At 39.7% G+C, this 22414-nt stretch overlaps 1 protein-coding gene and 1 long non-coding RNA gene across 2 annotated transcripts in view; one reads left to right on the forward strand and one right to left on the reverse strand.

Annotated features, from left to right (window-relative positions):
• Shoc1 (shortage in chiasmata 1) overlaps positions 1-22414 on the reverse strand; it is a 95797-nt gene that overhangs the window by 59338 nt on the left and 14045 nt on the right. Inside the window, 6 exon segments of the mRNA NM_001446935.1 lie at positions 2260-2368; positions 3720-3821; positions 8528-8678; positions 9699-9783; positions 9972-10125; positions 14717-14895. Of these exon segments, the coding sequence (NP_001433864.1) occupies positions 2260-2368; positions 3720-3821; positions 8528-8678; positions 9699-9783; positions 9972-10125; positions 14717-14895 (780 nt within the window).
• On the forward strand, positions 2250-5701 carry LOC148005815 (uncharacterized). The gene is made up of 3 exons (XR_015620242.1): positions 2250-2332; positions 3684-3895; positions 5059-5701. It is a non-coding gene; the product is annotated as an uncharacterized LOC148005815 (long non-coding RNA).

Raw genomic sequence — 22414 nt, forward strand, 5'->3', positions numbered from 1 at the left:
GTCTCATTAGCCATTTGAGTTACAACAATAAATAGAAAATAGATTAAAGAGTTACTGTATGGGATGGAGAGAGGGCCTGGGGGTTCGGAGCACTGACTGTTCTTCCAGAGGACCGGGGTTCAATTCCCAACACCCACATGGCAGCTCACAACTGTCTATAAATCCAGGATCCAACACCCTCACACAGACTTACATGTAAGCAAAAAAACAAAAACAAAAACAAAAAAACCAAACACCAATGCTCATAAAACAAAAATAAAATAATTAAAAAGAGTTATTATGGTTAATATTTGAATGCTAACTGAAATTTAAGATTATGCAAATGTATATTGACTCCTGATTCTGAACAGAACATTTATGCCTGCCACATAATAAAAGACAGCCCCCAAACTGTCTTGCCAACCTGCCTCCCCAGATACTTTATGATAAACAAAATAGAGTAAAAGAGCCCAATAAAGGCTGTGCCCTGCAGATAAAAAGCTTTCTCTCTAGCAAAGGGACTACAGTATTAGAGCATACATGACTGAATGTGTATGCCATGCTTTTCCAGAGCTCATTCATGCTACATATATGCTGAGCTCATGGCTGAGTTTTACACACACAGCATACACAAATGCAAGTGATTCCTAGACAGAATGAAGATATACTCAAGGCACCCAGTGCCGGATCCTCCTTGTCTCATTAGACATCAGACAGACCATTAAAGATGTGTGCAGAACCAGTGATGACGTCTGGGTCCTTGGCTGCGACTCCCTGCAGCTATCCTACAGCAGCCACTCAGCAAGAGCAGCCAGGAACCAATCATAAGGACCTCCAGGCATGCCTGGAATTCTCCTGGACGGGTGGGGTGTAGGTCTCATTAAGTTCCAGTTTTTGTGGGAACGAAGACTGTACTAAGTTCCTAGTGACTTGAATAAGAAGCAAAATTGAGTAGCTTTATTCCAAGATAATAGACCAGCTTACCTTGGAAGCACCACATTTATGTCTGCTACATAATAAAAGACAACACCAAAGCTATCTCAGACTCTGTCAGCAGCCATGCATGCTGGCCTGCTAAGATAGGCCTTTTTGGTCTTTAATCCCAGCACTTGGGAGGCAGAGGCAGGTGGCTCTCTGAGTTTGAGGTTAGCCTAATCTACACACAGAAGCTTTGTCTCAAAAATCAAAACAACAAAACAAAACAAAAGATATATAACATGGTCTAACTAGAATATGATGATTTGAAAGCCTTGTAGTATCAACTCTAGGACCACAGACAATTCTGTGCAATAACCCTGGGTGCTGAACAGATTTATGGATCAACCCCTACTTCTGGTATTTTCAATACTGAGGCAACAACGGTCAGCAAGGTCAGAGGACAGCTCTGATAGAGATGCATTAGGATGGCCTGGTGCTCCTCTGGGAAATACACTGATGAACACACTATTCTGGAACCCTTAGCTCATCCTCCCCACAGATGAATATGTATGCACACATATATTCATGTCATATTTTTGAAGACCCTGTAGAGTCTTTAAGTAGACACTCAGCACTGCAGAGAAAGTCTGAGGCACAGAGCAACTAAGAGCAAGTGGGGGAACCTGGTAACCTTAATACAGAGCTTTAAGACGCTTATGTGACCTCCCAAATCAATATCTCAAAACCTCAATTTCAGAATAGCAGAGGATGACTGTGTTTGGAGATATTTAGGTAAAGGAAGTCACTAGAGTACCTTTTAATCCTACACAGTCAAAACCAATGCAACAAATTCAGTAGCTTCTGGGACAGTGAGAAAATAAGACTTTATTGTTCATGCCATGCAGTGTATGGTATCTATTATGGAACTAATCCACACAATGTGCCTTACATGGCAGTGAGTGCCACGGGCAACTGTTCAGAGGCAATTTCTTAGTCATTTTATTTCTGTTAGGACCTTACAACTTTCGATTTATTTACTTTTAATAGCAATATTACTATAATATTAGTAGTGATACTTTTAATAGTAACATCACATTCAAAATTCTGAAATTTACTCTAAAAGATTATACGGTGAAAAAGCAAAGTCAGACTTATGCGTTTCTTGCACCACTATCTAACAATAAACAGTCTGTGGGAACCACAGATGTGTGCACATATAGTCCTGTGCTCTCTCCATACACACTATACAGTCTCATATGTTTTCATAAGAATGTCTTGGAAGTTGCCTTTACATGGAGATATTTCATTAAAAACTGCTTGTCCTGAACTGCAGCTTCGGTTCTAGATGTAATCTTTACTTACATTTTACACGCAGCAGAAAACGGAAATGTCTGAAATCCTGCGTATAACGAATTCACTGAAGAATGCTGCCTTGGTAAGCTCAGATGGGATGGTGGCATTTCTAGTTCTCCTGGAAATTAAATGATATTAAATGGAAATTAAAGATATATAATACTGTATAAGATAAGATTTAGAACTCTTGCAAATAATATTTGGCTTGGTCAATTTATTGCAAAAATTTTTGTATTAATTTTTAAAAGAATTTAGTATAGTATTTTATCATATCCACCCTTTTCCCAATTCCTCCCAGATCCACACCCCTATCCCAACTTCATGCCCCCTCCCTCTTTTTTTGTCACCAAATTCAATTTGTGCTGCTTATATAGCTTTTGCTGTGGCAACAAAATATGTCGGTAAGAAGAGAAAAGATGACAGTGAGATTGGGGGTGGGGCTAAGGCGACAGCTCAGTTGGTAAAGCAGCAGAACCTTAGTTCAATCCCAGCACCTGTGTAAAAAGCTGGGCATGAGGGCACACATGCCCTTGAAATCCCAGACTATCCTTTCTCCACGAGCCCAACGTTCCAGGAGAGCGCCTATCTCAGAAAACAACCTGGAGGGCTTCTGCGGAACAGTACTTGAGGTTGACCTCAGGCTCCCACTCACATATATGGGTGCACAGGTACACACAACACAAGAAATTCAGATTCCTTGAGATACAAAATAACAGTCCTAAATCTATATAAAGTGTATCTATATAAAGAATTACAAATTTATCACTTGGTATTTCAATGGGACAGCTGTGACTTTAAAAACTACTGTGTTGGCTGAACTTTCCTGAGCTTGCTATGTAGGATAAATCCCAAGGGCTTTGTGTATAAGGAGAGTTTCATCCTGCAGGCTTATGTTGTTAGCATTTAGGAAACAGCACTATTTTATTTCCATAGTAAATACTGGTGATGTTAGGGAAATGGAGGAGTAACTCTTTACCTCAGTGAGTCATGACTCTAGATGTCCTTGTCAGAATTATAAATTAATAGAATGGGCCTGAAAATAGTCAGGTATACTTTAAGATTATGTGTATATAAGGTGTATATACACACTAAGTCAATGCAGGGTGTCTTACACCCTGACTCTGCCATATTTTGGTGCCAGATCTATCAGTGGTTGGGTACTGGGGACAGCAGCTAGGTAGCCATGCTTCTGTGGCACACACTTTACTGATTAGCATTTTAATTTTAGTATTATTTTCTCCACTCATCCGATCAAACATAACTCTGCTGTGTACATGCCCACCTTTGTTGCTGACAAGGTTCTGACAGAGCAAATATAAAGGGGTGGAAAAAGAGAAAGATGACAAGGAGGATCATAAGCACTGAGTTTTGAACACAAAACCCGATTCACAATAGACTACAAATGCAAACGCAGTGTACTTTTGCACCTATAGGTGACCCTTGAAGTCAATGACAGGCAAAATCTCTACCTGGCTCGTCGCACTCTGGTTCACAAAGTCTTGCACAAGTTAAGTTTTCTGTGGAGCTGCAGCTTATATCCTCAGTATCAAATCCATGCTTGGAAGAAAGATCTGAAAGGAAATGGAAGAAACTATCAGCAAAGTGCCACTAAAGTCATATTCTGAAAAAAATGTTGACATAACAGGTAATGCATATTCTCTGATACATATTCCCTTCATTCCCCATCTATCAATTAAAACAACCGAAAAATATAAAAATGCAAAAATCTGCAAAACAATTGAAAGGTAAGATGGGGTAAGTAAGAACACGGACTCTTTCAAAAACCTAGTCTTCCAGCCACAAATGCTGACTTGCTAAACTTTATTGAGCTGGAATTCTACTTGTGGTTCTACAGTTAAAACCAAGCCTTGGGTGTGCTGGGCACTCTGCCACTCAATCATACCTCCTGGCACTGGTCTGTGTTAATGGTTATTTCCTTTTCCAGTTGCCTGGCATATTGTGCTATGACTTTATTATTGTTATTGTGTGCACGTGTTTCTGTATCTGTACGTGCATGTGCCTGCATATATGTGCACGTAGAAGCTAGCAGTCTATGTTGGGGATCTTCCTCAGTCACTTCCCACATTCTATTTCAGACACAGTCTCTCACTGAACCCCCAGCTCACTGATCTGACTTAGGCAGACAGGCAAGCAAGCCGCAGGCATCCGCCCATCTCACTCTTCCCAGCTCTAGAACCACAGGCAGGTAGATGCATGCTTGGCTTTCAGTGAGTGCTGAGGGCTCAAACTCAGGTCTTCCTGCCTGTGCTGAGCTCTGTACTGCCCTGGCCCTCTCCCAGCCTCATTACTTGCTATCCTTTCTAACACACAACTGTTTTTTGTTTTTTGGGTTTTTTTTAGATTTTTATTTATTTTATGTTTGTGAGTACACTGTAGCTGTCTTCAGACACACCACAAGAAGGCATCAGATCCCATTACAGATGGTTGTGAGCCACCACATGGTTGGTTGCTGGCATTTGAACTCAGGACCTCTGGAAGAGCAGTCAGTGCTCTTAGTGGCTGAACCATCTCTCCAGCCCTAACACACAGCTCTTATAAACAACTCTTAAATACACATTAATTCCTTGGGTGTAACACAGATTTTTCTATTTTGTTTATAAAATTATTATTTATCTTATAATCAGTATGTATATTTAGAAGGCTTCTTTCCCCTACATTTTTATTAAGTGGATAATGAGTCGTATAGTTGGTGGGATTTTAGAATCACAAATATGTAAAATGACAGTCAGAGGAGAAAGCACATAGACAACTGGGAGTAACCGACCCTGGGTCCTTTCCCATTTACAGCTCTTAACCTGAACTTGGATAACAATATGAGTCTCCTCGTCATGACATTTTTGAAGACAAATCTATCTTTGCTGGAGTCTGGGTTTAACAAAGCAGCAGGAAAGTGGATTCAAGAAAGGAGAGAGCAACAGAGAGGCCCCAAACTCTCTACAAACATACTCTGTGTAAATCCTTAACTCCTGAACTATGTTTGCTGTGGAGTTCATGAAGGACTCTTAAGACTGAAAACACTTAACAGAGACTTCAACTTACTCCTCATGTGGGGGAGAGTTTATAAATTTTGAGCCAAACCGACAACTTACTGTGAAATAAACAAGAATCAACTCTCATTAGTGGGAGATAGCAGAATTTAAACAACAGCCACAGAAGAAAAACAGGAAAACACAGCTAGCTGATCCTCAAATGTGAAGGCTTCTTAAGAAAGAAAGAGCTGGATGTCTGCTTTCTCCATCACTGTTCACCACAGCACTAAAAGTCCCAACAGAACAGTGAGGCAATAAAGAGAAATAAAAGGTATCCAAACTGAAAAGGAGGTAGTCAAATTATGTCTGTTTGCAGATATTGTGATATTATACATAAGTGCAAGGCTTTGACAAAATAAAATCTGGAATAAAGAAATTCAATAAATTTTCAGGATAAAAAATCCTAACAGTCTGCTGTGCTTTGATATGCTACTGATGAACTGTCTGTCAGGTCCAAAAGAAAGAGGACAGATGGCTAACTGTGGTGCCTATTAGCATGTCGAGATGCGTGCTGGCCTCCCGATCTCTGAGCATCATGAGTACCTGTTGCAGAGTCTCTGCTGGCTCTTCTCACCCTACCCCCTACCCTGAACGTCACTCCAGGGCTTCTTTTCCTCCAGGTTCTCATTCCTATAGAAGCTGCCATTTTGGCCTCTTGGTCCTCTCTGTCTTTGCCCTTCCCCCTCTCTCTTCTTTCTCACTCTCCATCTCCCCTTCCCCCATGACCCAGCTCAGTCTGCTGCCATGTTTAGTCTACTATTTTCTTTTCCTACTCTGCAGATGCCTCTGGCTGTTCTCTCCTTCATATCCACAATAAAAATGTTCTCCTCAGCCATACCTTGGAGTGGTCATACCCTCATTTTATATACAATCCAAAAATCTTCATATACTGTGACTAGAAATGTGAATTAGTACAACTAAAAATAGAGCTGGTATATACACAGTCTGGCAAGCCTGCTGCTGGGACAGCCATCCAGAATGAGCACAAACAGTATCTCAGAGCAATAGCTACACACGGGTGTACGCGCAGCATCATTCACTAAGACAGCAGTGTGGAAACACCCTGACTCACACACAGGAGAACAACCAGACTAAAAGCAGACAAAGTATCTAAACCAAGCAGACAAGGACAGTACATACATGGCTGTTAGCACATGAAAAGCAGCCAAGGACAGTACATACATGGCTGTTAGCACATGAAAATCTACCCAGGAACATCAAAGCCCACTACCAGGTGCTACCAATTCACACCCACTAGGCCAGGTATTTCAATGCCCGATAACAAGTTTAAAAGAGGAGGCCAGTCATCAGAACCCTGAAACCACTGCAAGCGCTCAGGCACACCTTCTGGCAGCTCCTCAGGAAGTTACGCGGTGGGGCTCCCATGATGCAGCAGCTCTGCCCTCACACACATCCTGAGAGGAAACGAAACACGTGTATGTGGACATGTCAGCCAGCAGGAGAGACAGGGAACTAGAAATAACCCAACACAGCTACAGTCACTGCATTATTTGACAAAAGCATAGAAACAGACATTAAAAAACAAACAAACAAAAACAAACAGAAAACCCAGCCTCTTTAAAATTGGTGCTGGGAAATCTGGATATCCACAAGCACAAGAATGACACAAGGCCCATCTCTCTCACTCAGCATAAAAGTCAACTGGCAATGGACCAAGTGCTGAATTATATAACTGGAGCCAATTTTCTTTCATCTCCTCTAGCCAAGCAAGGTACCCAAAGGAAAGAAGACTGAAGAGAAGCCAAAAAGTGATCCCAGTTTGAGAAAACGTCTAAGAACTTTGGCATTTGACAGGTCTTTAAGCTCCAAAGAGAACTCACCCACTTCATAAAATGGCTCTGGTAATATCGGCTTCAGGGGTAAAGCGCCATCCTCTATAAGCTGCTCAAAGTGCTTCCTGACATTAACCAGTTCCCCCAGGCCCTAGACCAGTAAACAGTTACCCAGCTGCTTAAGCTTGCCCACAAGTACAGCCCAGAGACAAAGCAGGAGAAGAAGCAAAGGCTGCTGGCCCGTGCTGAGAAGAAAACTGCTGACAAAGGGGACGTCCCAACTAAGAGGCCACCTGTCCTCCGAGCAGGGGTCAATATGGTCACCACCTTGGTGGATAACAAGAATGCTCAGCTGGTGGTAACTGCACATGATGTAGACAGACCCCACTGAGCTGGTGGTTTTCCTGCCTGCCTTGTGTCAAAAAATGGGGTGCCTTATCGCATCATCAAGGGAAAGGCCAGTCTGGTCCACAGGAAGACATGCACCACTGCTGCCTTCACACAGGGTAACTTGGAAGACAAGGGTGCTCTGGCTAAGCTGGTGGAATCTATTAGAACCAATTATAATGACAGATATAGTGAGATCTGCTGCCTATGGGAAGGCAACACCCCAGGCCCTAAGTCTGTGGCTCACACTGCCAAGCTGGAAAAAGGTAAAGACTAAAGAACTTGCCACTGAACTGGGCTAAATGTACCCTGCTAAGTTTTCTGTACATAAGTATAATTACAAAAACTTAAAATTAATTATTAAAGTGCAGTTAGAGAAAGAGAATGTTAAAAGGTAAGAGAATCCACGCGACATGGAGAAAGGGAAGGAAGGGGATTAGCAGGAGAAGGGCAGAGCATTGGAAGTACGAGGGAAGACCAACAAAACTACAGAAGTAGGAAAAGCATAGGACAAAACCCATTAATAAGTTAAACCAAAATGATATAAATAACACACAAACTTCTAAATAAATATTTAGCAAGTTTATAACATTAAAGCATATAAATAATTCAAATGTCTGTCAACAGATGCATCATGGGTAAATAAAATGTGAGAAAACATCTCTACAATGGGATACTATTTGGTTATAAAAATCAACAAAGCACTGATACATCCTGTAACATACATAAGTTTGAAAAAATTATGGTAAGTGAAAGAGACCAGCCACAGGAAGATCACATATATGGTTACATTTTACTGAATTGCAGAATAACCAAATCTAAGTCGGATCTCAGAGACGGAACTCAGTGGTAGAGTGCCTGCTAGCCACAAAGGCCTGGACTCAAATCCAGCACCAGAGAAAAAGGGACAGTGGGAGAAGAGTCTAACGGCCATGCCCCCCGAGCCTTCGTCAGGTAACTCAGAGCACCTCTGTAAAGTATTTTAGTCAATAACAACTCCAACAACAAGGAGTTTCACAAGGAACACATTTCTAAGTGCACTCTCACCTCTGTTGAAATGTTCATTTTCATCTACAGAGTCCACTGTTTTCGGTATTGAGTCTAATAACTCCTTCAGTTTTGATGGTGGTAGAACCAGAATTTCTTGTTTGGAATTTGTAGACATCAAGGATTTAAGCTCAAAAGGAAAAACTGATGGCTGAAATAATATAACATTTAAAAAAATTACAGAATAGTTCCAAGGAAATACATTTAGTTCTTAAATGGATATGTTTGTTTAGTGGCAACTAAAATTTAAACAAGTTGTACTCTGTCTTGAATGCCATACACACTTTCAAGAAATAGAGGTTTAGAAGTCAAAAACAGGTTTCTTTTACAAGCAATGCCTTTGTTGAATAATCTTTTTATAATTTCCATCACCTTAGTGACATACAGTATCTCTAAATGTGTTTGTATCTTCATTTTCACTAGTAAAATAAGTTTTAGAAATTATAAATTAAAAAGAATTACCACAGAAAATGAGAGATAGAAAAGTAGCACAAACTGAATAGATGGCTGTGACTAGAGCTCATCTCTACCACGCCCCAGGGGTTGTATTTTTCTCTCACCCTCATAGATAATATTTCTCAACATGTGAGACTGCACCACTCAGAACTAACAAGAGAAGGGAGATTAAATGGAGTCAGGAATTCATAAGCAAGTTAATATCTTTACCAAGTTGTTCACGTTTTATCTGTAAGGAAACCCTTGAAGTACCTTTACTGCCTTGTGTGTATATCCTCTGAAAGTATTAAGAAAAGTCTCAGTATTTAAAATGTTTCAGATGTCCACAAAACATTATGTGTACTTAAATTAGAATGATAATAATAGAATTTAGCTTATAATTTTTAAATGTAACTACTTACATTTCTATACCAAATATAGTGATTAAAGTTGCTAAAAGAGGTTTAAAAGTTCTCTGTACCTGGACTGCCCACTAGACCAATTAACTCAGGATGTAACTGGGTAGGGTCCAACTTCAACCTCAGCTATGGCTGAGACTCATTATTTAGAAGTAAATTTGACTCTATAATTGATATATAGTCAACTTAGTATTAAAATATTTTCACATGATAGTTGTAAACAGTTAAAGTAAATTACTAAAACTTATAAAGGTATGTTCCCTTATTTCTATAAATACATTACTGAAAGCAAGTGTTATGATTCTATTGAAACATACTAGTTTCTCCTTACAAAAGGTCTCCTCAGCCATACGGAAATCTCTCACAAAAGATTCTGAATGTTCTTGAACAGAGAAGCACTCCCTTAAATCAAAAATAAAACAAGATTAATTAATACTAAAAACATTTGATAAACATTGCCAATTAAATACACAAAGACTCTCATGTAGGTTGAGATGAAGCAGAGGAACCCTCCCCACAGCATCTAAACCTGTGGCTGTACAGAGGATGTTCTCCGGTGTTAGAGCAAATACAGACTGGGAGTTACATACATGAAATTATCCTTTCCACAGGGCCCTTCTTTGAACTCTAAGAGCGGATCCTTCACCAGATAGAGCTTTAGTCTGCTCAAGAGAGTATTCACAGTCGGCAGATGATTATCCATTGCTTTGTTCATGAAAATCATTTCCTCATCAATAAGTAATCCTGAAAAGAAATAAGGAATTAAAAATCTAACAGTTAGACCAGATGTCTAAACATTAAATATTAACAGATTCTTCAAGCACACTGAATCGTTAAGTTCTCCATTATACTATGTATATAAAACACAGACTGTGGTGCCCAGCAAAAGGAAAATCTCAATAGAACGTAGTGTTATTGAGCACATGGGAACAAGAAAGAGATGCACTGTGTGATAGGTGCTTTAGCAACAAAGACGGCTGAATCAATAGTCTTTAAAACCGCACCAGAAGGTTCAAAGAAATAAGAATCCTGGGCTCTGGCTGAGTCTGGTTTTCTGTTCTCTGCATCTGTGAGGACACACAGTGCCTGGATCTGATCTAGAAAACACATATGAAACCACTGACTCCATCATTATAAAGCTGTTCATACAAGGCTGACACACAGCTAACTGCAGTGAAAACTGTGTACTGGAACAGCTACTTAGAAACTATGATAGACTTTACATATTAAAAACACTGTTGGAGGGGTTGGGGATTTAGCTCAGTGGTAGAGCACTTGCCTAGCAAGCGCAAGGCCCTGGGTTCGGTCCCCAGCTCCGGAAAAAAAAAAAAAAGAAAGAAAGAAAAAAACCCACTGCTGGTAATATTAACCGGGAACGTAAAATTTCCTTTCTCTCCTAACCTTCTATGTTTGGGTTAGACTCTTGGCTACTTGCATGAGTTTCTAAGTCTTGGATGGGAACATTGAACCTGCCCAGTTCTTCAATTAATTTCTTAGTGAAAAGAGAGAAGAAAATGGACAATTAGAGAAAGAAATGCTCAGAAAGTCAATGTCTCCAACATAAAAGCCTCCTTGAGTATGGAGAGTGGACAGGTCTCTTGTTCTGAACACAAGTCTTTCGGTTAAGTGGGGCAGCCAGTTTCAGAGAGGAACAGCATGTAGTTTTCAGGTAGTGATGTCTCTCATGGCTGACTACATAAGTGATATGCATGCACCTAATCAATATCTGACAAGCAGCTGGGAGCATCCCTTGCCTGTGCCAAATCATGTATCAAAGAAGAACTTGAGATATGAACCAGCCTCTTAAGTGGCCATCCAATGAAGCTAAGAAGTGCAGGCTGACAGGAACCCCCTATAGATGTCTCCTGAGAGACACAGCCAGAGCATGTCAAATACAGAGGTGAATGCCAGCAGCAAACCACTGAACTGAGAACTGGACCACTGTTGGAGGAATTAGAGAAAGAACTGAAGAAGCTAAAGGGGCTTGCAACCCCGTAAGAACAACAATGCCAACCAACCAGAGGTTCCAGAAACTAAACCACTACCCAAAGAGTGCACATGGGACAGATCCATGGCTCCAGCTGCATATGTAGCAGAGGATAGCCTTGTTGGGCACCAATGGGAGGAGAAGCCCTTGGTCCTGCCAAGGTTGGACCCCCAAGTATAAGGGAATGTCGGGAGGGGGGCACAAAGGGGATGAATGGGTAGGGAAAACCCTTATAGAAGAGGGGGAGGGGGAAGGGATATGGGGCTTGTGGATGTGAAACCAGGAAAGGGAATAACATTTGAAATGTAAATAAAAAATATCCAATTAAAAAAAAGAAAAAGAGACATCAGTGAATGGAAAAAAAAACAAAACAACAACAACAAAACCCAGTGACCATCCAAATCATTTAAGTTCCTGCCAATCTCAGGGCTTATCTGAGAAAATTAAAGGTGGTTTATTTGTTTGTGTCACCCACCCATTCTGCAAATACCAATGGAGTCATGTTAAGAGTGAAACAACATTGGTTTATATCCCCCATCTCTTTGTAACTCTTTAAAACACAAGCTCTGAGCCTGGCATCCCAAATAAAACCACATTCTGATATGTCTGCCGCACTTAGCAGCATACCTATACCCTTTCAGTCCCTTCAATTCGACTACCATTTTCCATGCAGCCACTAGAGGTCAGCAAGTCTCCACAACCAATGCTGCTAGACAAAGGCTGTTTTCACAAGGGGTGGTTGCTTCCTTATGCAAATACAGGGAGCTGTATGCCCGGAGTTCTCACTCCACAGCAAGCATGTGTGCTCACACGGTATGACTCTATTATAGACAAATGATAAGCAGGAATGCAACGGGGTTAGTTATGAAAGAAGCAGAAACAAGAGGCTTGGTGACAGGGAACTCTACAAGAGTTACTCCTGTCTACTCAGGAGACCCAAGTCAAGCAGATGAAAACAGCCAGGAAAACTAACCAAAACACTTTAAAGGATCTGACCCTGACTTTCCAACAGTTGTTATTTCTAGGAAAGTGACTATAAAGTAAATCTAGATAAATAAATACACCAAGTCGAGGGAAAAACCAACAGTTAACATACGTCACAGGTATACAAGAGTGCAAATTATGACACCGACACAATAGACAAAGCCATAGACAGTTCAGAATTCAGCTGGAGTGGTAAGAACTTCTTGTTTAATAGAAGCATTATCAATAATAGGGAAAGACTCTTAGCTAAATGATATTGGAACAAACACCAAAATGTTTAAACATTTTTTCAAATGTCCCTAAACATAAAAACATAAAAAAGCTGAAATAAAATTACATAAAACATTAAAAATCTTAGTGGGGTGTCATGGCACACACTTAAAACCCCAATACTCAGGAGGCAGATTTCTCTGAGTTTAAAGCCAGCCTGGTCTACAAAGTAAGTTCTAAACCAGCCATGGCTACACAGAGAGACCCTGTCTCAAATCGAACAAATCCTTAATGAAAAAGTTATATAATAGAGAAACATTTTTCTAAGCACAAATGCAGTACTAGAGTCGACAAGGGGAAACATCGGCAGAACTAATCAGATTAAAGTTAAATGCATTTGGATTATTGGTGTCTTTACATATAAAAATGCATGCCAGTAAAAAATAAGACTCACTTTACAAAAGAAAAAGATACAGATAGCCACTACACGCCAGTAGCTTTGAAAGATGCAAGTAAAACATACATTCTCTCACCACACTGGCTTACGTGTTCTCCACAGTATCAGCAGTGATGAACCCAGTGAGGACAAGGCTGCCGGAGATAAGCCATTCTCACTACGCCAGTGGTGCTTGCTAAAGCTAAGGACAAAATCAGTGAAATGTTTCTATCTCCAAGGTTATCCTCAGTGAAATAACGAGAAACGTTTCGCCCAGTGTGGAAGACACCCTTCTCCTGGGTGCCTGCAGAAGATAGTGTCCTGCCACTGCTTTTGGATCAAGATGTAGAACTCTCGGCTCCTCCAGCACCAAGTCTGCCTGCACACCGCCGTGCTTCCTGACATGGTGATAATGGACTGAACCTATAAGTCAGCCCCAATTAAATATTTTCCTTTATTAGAGTTCCCTTGGCCATGATGTCTCTTCACACAAATGGAACCCAAACTAAGACAATATATAACTACAAAAAATAGATTACAAAGATAATAAAATGATATATATGATACAAGACACAAATGGAAAATAAGCATTATTGTGGTTGTGAGCCTAGCCTTTAATGGCTGAGCGATCTCTCCAGCCCAATAAGCATTATTTTATCTTAGTTAATTGATCTTATCCAACAATGGCTTGTAGTTGCCACAGAATAATAACAGCTCCATGTGTGTAGCCTGTTAGTTTTTTATAAATATCCCTACATACATATATAAAGTAATATAAATATATTTTTCATCTCCACAAAATTTTACAAGAAGTTTTGATAATAAATAAAGATAAAGAAATTATAAAAGAAAACTAAAACCATAATCTACCCTCAAGCCTCAATGACAATTTTCCCCAAACTACATCACACAAAACAACAGTAAAGTAACTTAGCTACAGTAATTTTTTCTTTTTTGAGTCAGGGTTTGTCTATACAGCCCTGGTTATCCTGGAACTCACTCTGTGGACCAGATTAGCCTTGAACTCACAGAGATCCACCTGTCTCTGGAATTAAAGGTGCCGAATTTAAGGATTACAGCACTCCCGGCTATAGCATTTCTTAAATAGCAGGAATGATTATATAACGAACCTTCAAGTTTGCCACTAGACAGAGAATTGGCCATCACAATACAAGAAGCCAGTTCTCAGCAACATTTTAAGAACTCGGCCAGCTAGAGAGGAAGGAGATTTAGAAAACAGTTTGGATAAAACATAAATTAGTTAATTCTGACAAAAACTCTTTAAAACTTGGTGCATTTCTCCATCTCTGATTTGAGGTCCGCTTTCACGTACATTAGATAAGACTGAGTACCTTTGGGTTGTTTTGAGAAGCAGCAGACCGGAATAACTTTAGAACCTAAAACTTACTGTCCCACAATACTTCTGCTGTCACAGGATCTGAACCCAGAGACGATTATATTGCAGACCATGCCGGAACATACCAGGGTCAGGTCTGTATAGGTTATTTTGAGTTTTGGCAAACTTAAACTTAGAAATCCATCTGTGAAAAGTATATTAATGTGAAAGAGAAAATACTGTTAGCATGGCAAAAGCCAGACTTAACAGTCATGGAGGTAGACATGCCTAATAAAATAAAGACGTTTAGAACGTAACTGAGAAGCAGAAATGGAGTTACGTCTATCAGTGGGATTGGTGGGAAACAACTTAACATTGCTACCTTGGTGCTCCACTTTCACTCCCGGGTAGGCTGGGGAGCACTTGACAGGAGTAAAGTCTTCCACGTAGCCCTTCCAGGGCTCCGACTTGTCGTCCTCTACCCCAGATGGAGAGTTTGGATTGGAACTTGGAACAATTTCCTCAAATGTGCCATTAATCATCCTTCCTGTAACTGTCTTTCTGCGATATAAAAGTATTGACTTTATCTGTATGTATCCTAAAACATTTTTATTAATAAACAGTATGTGTTCATCCTGGAAACTGCCAAATTCCAGTGGACACTAAGAAAAATGATCTATAGTCCCCGCCACTTGAAAGGAATGCAAGACTATTCAAAATCATCAAGGATCTTAAACAGAATCGCACATTGTTCACACACACAGTGTCCCATGATCCCTCTCCTACCGAGCTGCGGAGAGTGGGTCTATTCACATGTTCACCATTGACATTCTATTTGTGGAGGAACACCAGAATTCCACATATTACTGCTATATTTTGGATCTTCATAACTTCCCGAGTGGCACTAGTGGGAGGCAGCAGAGCTTAGGAAAGACAGGGTTGCCTGGGAGGTGTTTGGGCCTCTGAGAGTATGTCCTTAAATGGGATAGTGGGGCTCTGCCCCTTTCTTTCCTCTTCTACTTGGGTTCATGATCTGAGCATCATTGCTTCCCCCCGTGTGGCCTTGCCATGGTACGCCAGCTCACTACAGGCCCAAATCAATTGGTATGCTCACGGACTCCAAAACTGCAGACCAAAATAAATCTTTTTTCACTTAATTACTTCAAGCAACCTGCTAAGCTGATTGAAAGCTACTATATGAAATGAACGGTCATTGATTTAACCATCTTTTCTACTGGACATTTGTATATTTTTGGGACTGTTACTATGAGCAACAATGCAAGCATCATTTATTTATATGTGCTTATTTAATAATTTCCTAACAACACATCTCCTAAAAACAGAAGTAGTTTTGTATAAGTTACACTGATTATTTTTACTTACTTATTTGCAACTTTTGCTATTCATTGGCAGACTTCCATTATATTTTATAATCAATGCTTGTTCTTCAATATCACTCAGATCTTCCCCTCCTAATCCCCTCTCCCCATTGTTTTATCCCAGCCCCCAAGCCCAAGCAGGAACCCTCTGGAAACCCACAGGCCACTCCAAAACTCCATATCTTCACCTCTCCCTCTTCCCCAAATCCAGTGCCCCAGTTTTATCCCCAGCCCTGTAGCAGACCACCTGCTGTACCCAGCCTCCAACTCCAGCAGGCACTCTCTGAGAACCCTCAAGCCACTCAGGCCAGGGGAGCAAGATGGCTAACTGCAGATCCTCACCTCTCCCTCCATTCCTCCAAGTCCAATCCCTCAGTCTCATCCCTAGTTCTGTAGACTAACTGCTGTGGCCTCTCCCATCCCCATTCCAGGGAACTAAGCACATTCTGTGGAACACTCTGCTTCCTTCCCTCCTGCAGACCCCGTCACCTCTCAATACCTAGAAACATATTTTACCCAGAATCCCTTGGGAACATACCTATCAGGATCCTAGAAGAATTTCCTACCAGGAAACACACAGACACCAAACGCACTCTCCTAAGTACCAGAGACAGCAATTGAAACACAGGAATAAAACACCCACTCAATATAGACAAGACCAGATATCAGCACCTAGAATTAAGATCTTCCCAAAATTACAATGCCTAGACAACAGCATAAAAATACAATCACTAAGAGTCAGGTCACTTGTCTCCATTAGTGCCCAGCAACCCTATCACAGTATGCCTTGAGTATTGCACCATACCTGAAACACCAGGGAAAGACCTAAAAGAGCCTTTATGAATATGATAGAGCTCCTTAAAGAGGAAATGAATGAATCCCTTAAAGAAATTTATAAAAACACCAACAGTAGAAATAAATCAACAAAACAGTTCAAAACCTGAAAGTGGAAACAGAATCAATAAAGAAAACATAATCTGAAGGAAATTTGGAAATGAAAAATTTAGGACCTCAAACAGGAACTTCAAGGGGTAAACATCATCAACAGAATACAAGATATGGAAGGGAAAAAATCTCAGGTATGGAAGACACACTAAAAAAAAATAGAGGGGTTGGGGATTTAGCTCAGTGGTAGAGCGCTTGCCTAGGAAGCGCAAGGCTCTGGGTTCGGTCCCCAGCTCTGAAAAAAAGAACAAAAAAAAAAATAGATACCTTGTTAAAGAAAATGTTAAGTCTAAAAGAAAGAAAAAAAGAAAAAATTCTCTTACAAGACATCCAGGAAATCTGGGGCACTATAAACAAACAAACAAACAAATAAATCTAAGAATAATAGGAATAGAAGGAGAAGAAACCCAGGTGAAGGGCACTGAAAATACTTTTAGCAAAATCATAGAAGAAAAATTTCCTAACCTACAGAAGGAGAATGTCTATCAAAGCAGAAGAAGTATAAAGACCACCAAATTGACTGGACCAGAAAAGAAATTCCCCTTGGTACATAATAATCAAAACTCTAAACATACAGAAAAGAAAGAAAATATTAAAAGTTGCAAGGGTAAAAGACCAAGAAATAAATAAAGGTAGACCTATAAAAATAATAGGTGACTTCTCAATAGAGACTCTAGGAGCCAGAAGGGCCTAAGCAGATGTGCTACAGACTTTCAGAGACCACAGATGCCAGCCTGGACTACTCTTCCCAGCAAACCCTCAATCACAATATATGGTGATAATAAGACATTCCTTGATAAAAACAAATACAGCCCCATAGGTGCTAGAAAGCAAACTTCAGCCTAAAGAGGTTAACTACACCTAACAAAAGCACAATGAAAAAGTAATCCTAGACCAGCAAACTAAAAGTGGGGAAACACACACACACACACACACACACACACACACACACACACACACACACACGCACGCACACAACTCAAGAGCACAGTAACAGGAATCAGCAAGCACTGCTTACTGCTCTATCTCAACACAAACGGTCTCAGCTTCCCAACAGAGTGACTAACTGTATGGATGGAAAACAGGACAGATCCTTCTGCTGCACCCAGAAACATACCTTTACACCAAGGATAGTCATCCTTGACAAAAGGGTAAAAAGATGAACAGTAAAAGGTGGTAAAACAGGGGTTGGGGATTTAGCTCAGCGGTAGAGCGCTTGCCTAGCGAGCGCAAGGCCCTGTGTTTGGTCCCCAGCTCTGAAAAAAAGAAAAAAAAAAAAAGAAAAGAAAAAAGAAAAGGTGGTAAAACGGTAGAAAAGATATCTCAAGAAAATGAACCTTTAAAGTGAGCTGGTGTAGCCATCTTAGTATCTGACAAAACAGACTTCAAACCTAATCAGCAGAGATGGGGAAGGACACGACATACTCATCAAAGGAAAAAATCCACTAACAGGACATTTAAGTAAGTAGGTCTGATGCTGCTTGTATTTCAATGCTAACATTGAGCCCTCAAGACCTGGTTGTTCCAGGGCCAAGAGAATATGTGGGTAAACCCAAGTAACACTGGGTGACCTTCCCTCAAGTTGTTTTTAATAAGATATATTTCTTTATTTACATTTCAAACGTTATTCCCTTTTCTGGTTTCCTGTCCATAAGCCCCCTATCCTCTCCCCAGTTCTGGTTTGATGTGGAGGTCCTTGATCCACTTGGACTTAAGCTTTGTACAGGGTGATAAGAATGGATCAATCTGCATTCTTCTACATGCTGACCTCCAGTTGAACCAGCACCATTTGTTGAAAATGCTATCTTTTTTCCATTGGATGGTTTTAGCTCCTTTGTCAAAGATCAAGTGACCATAGGTGTGTGGATTCATTTCTGGGTCTTCAATTCTGTTCCACTGATCGACCTGCCTGTCTCTGTACCAATACCATACAATTTTTATGGCTATTGCTCTGTAATACTGCTTGAGGTCAGGGATGGTGATTCCCCTAGAAGTTCTTTTATTGTTGAGGATAGTTTTCGATATCCTGGGATTTTTGTTATTCCAAATGAACTTGAAAATTGCTCTTTCTATCTCTATAAAGAATTGAGTAGGAATTTTGATGGGGATTGCATTGAATCTCTAGGTTGCTTTTGGCAAAATGGCCATCTTTACTATATTAATCCTGCCAATCCATGAACATGGAAGATCTTTCCATCTTCTGAGACCTTCAATTTCTTTCTTCAGAGACTTGAAGTACTTGTCATACAGATCTTTCATTTGCTTGGTTAAAGTCACACCAAGATATTTTATATTATTTGGGCCTGTTGTGAAGGGTGTCATTTCCGTAATTTCTTTCTCAGCCTGTTTATCCTTTGAGTAGAGAAAGGCTACTGATTTGTTTGAGTTAATTTTATACTCAGACACTTTGTTGAAGCTCCTTATCAGGTTTAGGAGTTCTCTGGTGAAACTTTTGAGGTCACTTAAGTATACTATAATATCATCTGCAAATAGTGATATTTTTACTTCTTCCCTTTCAATTTGTATCCCTTTGACCTCCTTTCATTGTCTGATTGCTCTGGCTAGGACTTCCAGAACTATATTGAATAAGTAGGGAGAGAATAGGCAGCCTTGTTTAGTCCCTGACTTTAGTGGGATTGCTTCAAGTTTCTCTCCATTTAGTTTGATGTTAGCTACTGGTTTGCTGTATATTGCTTTTTACTATGTTTAGGTATGGGCCTTGAATTCCTGAGATTTCCAGGACTTTTATCATGAAGGGGTGTTGAATTTTATGAAATGCTTTCTCAACATCTAATGAAATGATCATGTGGTTCTTAACTTTGAGTTTGTTTGCAGAGTGGATTATGTTGATGGATTTCCATATATTAAACCATCCCTGCATCCCTGGGATGAAGCCTACTTTATCATGATGGATGATCGTTTTGATGTGTTCTTGGATTCAGTTTGCAAGAATTTTATTGAATATTTCTGCATCGATATTCATAAGGGAAATTAATCTGAAGTTCTCTTTCTTTGTTGGATCTTTCTGTGGTTTTGATATAGGAATAATTGTGGCTTCATAGAAGGAATTTGGTAGTGCTCTGTCTGTTTCTATTTTCTGGAATAGTTTGGACAGTATTGGTTTAAGGTCTTCTATGAAGGTCTGATAGAATTCTGCACTGAACCCATCTGGTCCTGGGCTCTTTTTGGTTGGGAGACTTAATAACTGCTTCTATTTCTTTAGGAGTTATGGGGTTGTTTAGATGATTTATTTGTTCCTGATTTAACTTTGGTACCTGGTATCTATCTAGAAAATTGTCCTTTTCCTCCAGATTTTCCAGTTTTGTTGAATATAGGCTTTTGTAGTAGGACCTGATGATTTTTTTTTAATTTCTTCAGATTCTGTTGCTATGTTTTCCTTTTCATTTCTGATTTTGTTAATTTGGACACACTCTCTGTGACCTCTGGTTAATCTGGCTAAGGGTTTATCTATCTGGTTGATTTTCTCAAAGAACCAGCTCCTGGTTTTGTTGATTCTTTGCAGAGTCCTTTTTGTTTTACTTGGTTGATTTCAGCCCTGAGTTTGATTATTTCCTGCCTTCTACTCCTCTTGGGTTTATTTGTTTATTTTTGTTTTAGAGTTTTTAAGTGTGTTGTCAAGCTGCTGATATATATGCTCTCTCCTGTTTCTATTTTGCAGACACTCAGAGTTATGAGTTTTCCTCTTAGCACTGCTTTCATTGTGTCCCATAAGTTTGGGTATGTTGTATCTTAATTTTCATTAAATTCTAAGAAGTCTTTAATTTCTTTCTTTATTTCTTCCTTGACCAAGCTATCACTGAGTAGAGCATTGTTCAATTTCCTTGTATATGTGGGCTCTCTGTCGTTATTATTGTTATTGAAGACCAGTCTTAGTCCATGGTGATCTGATAGGATGCAAGGGATTATCTCAATCTTCTTGTATCTGTTGAGGCCTGCTTTGTGACTGATTATGTGTCTATTTTGGAGAAGGTACCATGAGGTACTGAGAAGAAGGTATATCCTTTTCTTTAAGGATGGAATGTTCTATACATATCTGTTAAATCTATTTGGTTCATAACTTCTGCTAGTTTGTATATGTCTCTGTTTAATTTCTGTTTCCATGCTCTGTTCATTGATGAGAGTGGGGTGTTGAAATCTCCTACTATTATTGTGTGAGGTACAATGTGTGCTTTGAGCTTAGTAAGGTTTCTTTTATGAATGTAGGTGCCCTTGTATTTGGAGCAAACATATTTAGGATTAAAAGTTCATCTTGGTGGATTTTTCCTTTGATGGATATGAAGAGTCCTTCCTTATCTTTTTTAATGATTTTTGGCTGCAAGTTGATTTTATTTGATATTAGAATGGCAACTCCAGCTTGTTTCTTCGGGCCATTTGCTTCGAAAGCTGTTTTCCAGCCATTTACTCTGAGGTAGTGTCTGTCTTTGTCTCTGAGGTGTGTTCCTGCATGCAGCAGAATGCTGTCCTCTTTATGTATCCAGTCTGTTAGTCTATGTCTTTGGATGTTGAAAGATATTAAGGAATACTGATTGTTCCTGTTATTTTTGTTGTTAGAGGTGGAATTATGCTTGTGTCTCTCTTTTGGTTTCATTGCAAGATTGCTTTCCGTACAGTGTAGTTTCTCTCCTTGTGTTGGAGTTTTCCACCTATTATCCTTTGTAGGGCTGGATTTGTAGAAAGATACTGTGTAAATTTGGTTTTGTCATGGAATATCTTGGTTTCTCCATCTATGTTAATTGAGAGTTTTGCAGGATACAGTAACTTGGGCTGGCATTTGTGTTCTCTTACGGTCTGTATGATATCTGTCCAGGATCTTCTGGCCTTCATAGTTTCTGGTGAGAGGTCTGGTATAATTCTTATAGGTCTGCCTTTATATGTCACTTCACCTTTTTTTCCCTTACTGCTTTTAATATTCTTTCTTTGTTTTGTGCATTTGGTGTTTTAACTATTATGTGACGGGAGGAATTTCTCTTCTGGTTCATCCTATTTGGAGTTCTGTAGGCTTCTTGTATGTTTATGGGCATCTCTTTCTTTAGGTTAGGGAAGTTTTCTTCTATAATTTTGTTGACTATATTTACTGGCCCTTTGAGTTGGGAGTCTTTACTCTCTTCTATACCTATTATCCTTAGGTTTGATCTTCTCATTATGTCCTGGATTTCCTGGATATTTTGGGCTAGGAGCTCTTTCATTTTACATTATCTTTGACAGTTGAGTCGATGTTTTCTATGGTATCTTCTGCCCCTGAGATTCTCTCTTCTATCTCTTGTATTCTGTTGGTAATGCTTGTATCTACGACTCCTTTTCTCTTCCTTAGGTTTTCTGTCTCCAGGTTATCTCCCTTTGTGCTTTCTTTATTGTTTTTATTTCTATTTTTAAATCTTGGATGGTTTTGTTCAATTCATTCACCTGTTTGGTTGTGTTTTTCTGTAATTCTTTCAGGGATTTTTGTGTTTCCTCTCTAAGAGCTTCTACTTGTTTACTTGTGTTTTCCTGCATTTCTTTAAGGGAGTCATTTATGTCTTTCTTAAAGTCCTCCATCATTTTCATAAAATGTGATTTTCAATCTAAATCTTGCTTTTCTGGTGTGTTTGGATATCCAGTATTTTCTTTGGTGGTAGAACTGGGCTCAGATGATGCCAAGTATTCTTGATTTCTGTTGCTTAGGTTCCTGCACTTGCCTCTAGCCATTGGGTTGTCTCTGGTATTTGCTTGTCTTGCTGTTTCTGAGAGTGACTTGA

The sequence above is a fragment of the Rattus norvegicus genome, chromosome 5, assembly GCF_021556685.1.
Source record: "Rattus norvegicus strain SHRSP/BbbUtx chromosome 5, alternate assembly SHRSP_T2T, whole genome shotgun sequence".
NCBI classification, from domain to species: domain Eukaryota; kingdom Metazoa; phylum Chordata; class Mammalia; order Rodentia; family Muridae; genus Rattus; species Rattus norvegicus.